This window comes from Callorhinus ursinus, unplaced genomic scaffold, assembly GCF_003265705.2.
Source record: "Callorhinus ursinus isolate GAN/ISIS: 27379988/994484 unplaced genomic scaffold, GSC_fseal_2.0 scaffold108, whole genome shotgun sequence".
NCBI lineage: Eukaryota > Metazoa > Chordata > Mammalia > Carnivora > Otariidae > Callorhinus > Callorhinus ursinus.
In genome coordinates, this window is record NW_027397170.1 from 797,827 (window position 1) to 801,768 (window position 3,942).

Consider the following 3,942-nt stretch of genomic DNA (forward strand, 5'->3'; position numbering starts at 1 on the left):
AGGGGAGGGGAGGAAGGAAGGAAGGAAGGAAGGGAAGGGAGGGGAGGAAGGAAGGAAGGAAGGAAGGGAAGGGAAGGAGGGATGAAGGGACAGACTGGAAAAAGAAGGAAAAGAAAGGAAAGGGAGAGAAGGACAAGGAAGATCTAATGAGAGAAGAAAATAGAAAAGAAACAAGTTATGAGCATAATTTCTTAATGAAGCTGCAATCAAAACCTCCTCTCTTGCAGTTGTTGTCCCTTATGTAGAGTTTGCCTTAGTGTCTGTATAAACAATTACAACAATGTACCAGTAATTTTCCAGTTCATCATCAGGCTAAAAGAAGGAGAACAATTTGCTTTATGGAACATGGAGAAAGACTAATCTCTGTTATTACTGTCAGTGCAGGTTTATCAGCAAGACCTGGAGGAGATAAGCCTACAGACATAAAGATTAGGAATCACATTTTCAAAGCCTTAATAACCCCCTAGTGGTATGCAACAAGCTGCTGAATTAACTCGTCTTTGGATACTTATTTTGTATGCATCACTGGCTAGGTCTAGGTACAGAGCAAAAACTAAAAAATCTGGGGAAAGAAAAGAAAAAAGAACCAGACACAAAGGGACAAATGTTGCAGGATTCCACTTATATGGGGCACCTAGAGTAGTCAAACTTCTAGAAAGTAGAATGGTGGTTGCCAGAGGCTGGAGGAGAGGGGAGTGGGGAACTACCGTTTGATGCACAGAGTTTCAGTGTGGGAAGATGAAACAGTTATGGAGATGAATGGTGACAGTTGCCTGAAAATGTCAATGTACTTAATGGAACGGCACTGGTTAAACTGGTACATTTATCATATACACACACATTTTTTAATGGGGGATAAAAAGCCAGTTCTCACCTAGTAAACTCACATTTCTTCCAGGTCTAACTCTAAAATGCAAAAGAAACAAAGGGAATTGGCTTCGCCCTCTTGTTTTTCCCACAGTAAAAGGCAATGCTTTCTGCCCTTTGGAAGGCTGACGCAGTCTCTGGATATACCATCTATATCGAGATTCCATTATAAATGGAATTAAGGTATCTTCAACACCAGCCAGGGCCTATTACCAAAGATGAGTAACTGCCTACCATAAACAAAAGTGGATCAATCCTCTACCAGAAGCAGTTTTTATTGGATAAATACTTACTGAGCATCTGTTAGATGCCAGGTTCTGTTCTAGGTACTGAGGATACAGCAGTGAACAAAACAGAGAAACATTTTACAGAATTAGATCCTAGTACTAAACACTTCAAAGTTCAAATAAATACAGACTGTGCTATACTTTCTTATTTTTTCCTTTAATTTTCTTCTTCGGGGTGTCTGGGTGGCTCAGTCGTTAAGCTTCTGCCTTCAGCTCAGGTCATGATCCCAGGGTCCTGGGATCAAGCCCCACAATCGGGCTCCTTGCTCCGCAGGAAGCCTGCTTCTCCCTCTCCCGCTCCCCCTGCTTATGTTCCCTCTCTCGCTGTGTCTCTGTCAAATAAATAAATAAAATCTTTAAAAAATTTTTTTTCTTCTTTGTTTTCTGTTGGGGGAAAAGGGTACCACCTGACTATTAGAGAATCTTACTAGTAAAGAGCAAAGTTTGTGTATTCAAACCAATATTTGGAAAAAAAGTTTTAAACGCACCTCAACAAAATAAGACAGAGACGGTGAAGACTGGCTTTTGTGAAAGGCATGGCAACGTGAAAGCAATTTCTGATAAAACCAGGTCATCTGTTCATCCTCGTTGAAAGCTGGTCATCTCTAAGGAGCTATATAGTACGTGCAAAACAAATCAGGTCTAATCAAGGATTCCACAGTTAAGATCATTTCAGTGTGGTATTAGTGTAGCTCTTTTCCAAGATACGCAGTTTTATATGAAAGATAGCTTTCCTGCTTGATACACTCAAATCAAGTCATTTATCTTTCGAAGATGATTTGCAGATTCAATCTCTACAAGGTACTAAAAATACAGGGCAGAGTTAAAAATTCAATGGTACTCAAGTTTCTACCTATCAATGCATAGCAGCACAAGGTGGTAGGTGGCTAGCAAACACTTCGTTTCTTCTTTTCCTACGGCATAAAATATAGGTCAAATTCTACTAAAATAACAAGTACCACCACAGTGAAAACCTAGGTATAACAAAAATATTTTGAAATACTTGAAAATGCCCCACCTGTTTCTCAATTCAACACAACCATCTTTTGTTCAATATAATGATGAATATGAATTTTAAAACAAAAGAATCAGACTTCCTGGAGCATAACAACTGCTGTGTATGCTCTTAAATTTTCATTTTTAATATTTTTTTAAAGATTTTATTTATTTATTTGACAAAGAGAGACACAGCGAGAGAGGGAACACAAGCAGGGGGAGTGGGAGAAGGAGAAGCAGGCTTCCCGCTGATCAGGAAACCCAATGTGGGGCTCGATCCCAGGACCCTGGGATCATGACCTGAGCCAAAGGCAGATACCTAACGACTGAGCCACCCAGGCACCTACTGTTAATATTCTAAAAAAAAAGGAATTTTTTTTTTAAAGATTTTATTTGGGATGCCTGGGTGGCTCAGTCCATTAAACATCTGCCTTCGGCTCAGGTCATGATCGCAGGGTCCTGGGCTCGAGCCCCACACCGGGCTCCCTGCTCAGCGGGGAGCCTGCTTCTCCCTCTCCCTCAACCTCTCCCTCTGTGTGTGCTCTCTCTCTCAAATCTGTAAAAAGATTTTATTTATTTGAGAGAGAGAGAGAGAGATCGTGAACACATGCACATGAGCAGGGGAGAGGCAGAGGGAGAGAGAGAGAAGCAGACTCCCCACTGAGCAGGGAGCCCAGTGGGGCTCAATCCCAGGACCCTGAGATAATCACCTGAGCCGAAGGCAGATGCTTAACCAACTGAGCCACCCAGGTGCCCCAGGAATTTTTTCTTTATGGAAATAATCTTCAATTTTATTGAGGAATAATTTATATTTAATAAACTATATCAGGATGGTGTGTGTGTGTGTGTGTGTGTGTAATTGACATAATTAACCTTCTTCGGGCACCAAACTAAAATAAAGGGGTTCCCAAGGCCTACCTAGTAGTAGGAGCTACAGACTGCTGTACTGAACATTAAACTAATACTAAGGCTTAGACGTCAGCCAATATTCAAAGCAACACAGAGGGCGCCCGGCTCAGTCGGTTAAGCGTCTGCCTTCTGCTCAGGTCATGATCCCAGGGTCCTGGGATCGAGTCCCGCTTCTTCCCTCTCCCTGCCTCTCTGCCTACTTGTGCTCTCTCTCTGTCAAATAAATTAAATAAAATCTTAAAAAAAAAAAGCAACATAGAAGTTCTATCCATTTCTTCAACAGTTCCTTCTAGAATCAGAGATCTAAAAAGACCATTAAGATAAATTAAGTAGAGGAGTGCCTGGGTGGCTCAGTTAAGCAACTGACTCTTGATATCAGCTCAGGTCCTGATCTAAGGGTCGCAAGTTCAAGCTCTGTGTTGGGCTCCATGCCCACTGTGGAGCCTACTTAAAAAACAAGTGATAGATTGATAGATAGATAGATAGACAGACAGACAGACAGAGTAGAAAGGCCTGAAGAATGGCAGGAAGTGGGGCTTAGGCATTACCTAGGTTCCAAAATCTATCAAGTTGGTCTTCTGAAGCTCTGTTTGTTCAGTCTTTCACACATAGTTGGCGTTATCCTCACCTCATCTACAGAGAACTAAAAATTACTCCCCTCCTTAGGGGAGTATCTTCAAAGACTAAACTAACATTAGGGGGGAAAATCTCTTTTGAAAGGACAAAATTTCATTTGTAACCAGAAGATATCAAATTCCAAGCATCAACTTTATGTATACCATAAAAATGAATAGTAGCTAAGATCAAAAGATCTTCTCTTCTAGGCAAATTCAGTTTTACACACACACACACACACACACACACACACACACACACACACACA

General features: G+C 41.2%; 1 protein-coding gene across 3 annotated transcripts in view; it reads right to left on the minus strand.

The window, feature by feature from the left end:
- Positions 1-3,942, minus strand: part of STAT5B (signal transducer and activator of transcription 5B) — a 111,293-nt gene that overhangs the window by 48,382 nt on the left and 58,969 nt on the right. Inside the window, exon 2 of one of the 3 annotated variants that reach the window (XM_073889541.1) lies at positions 1,643-1,767. The exons of the other annotated variants lie outside the window; for them this stretch is intronic. Coding sequence (XP_073745642.1) covers positions 1,643-1,729 — 87 coding nt within the window. The 5' untranslated portion in view covers positions 1,730-1,767. The remainder of the gene's footprint in view (positions 1-1,642; positions 1,768-3,942) is intronic. 3 annotated transcript variants of the gene reach the window in all.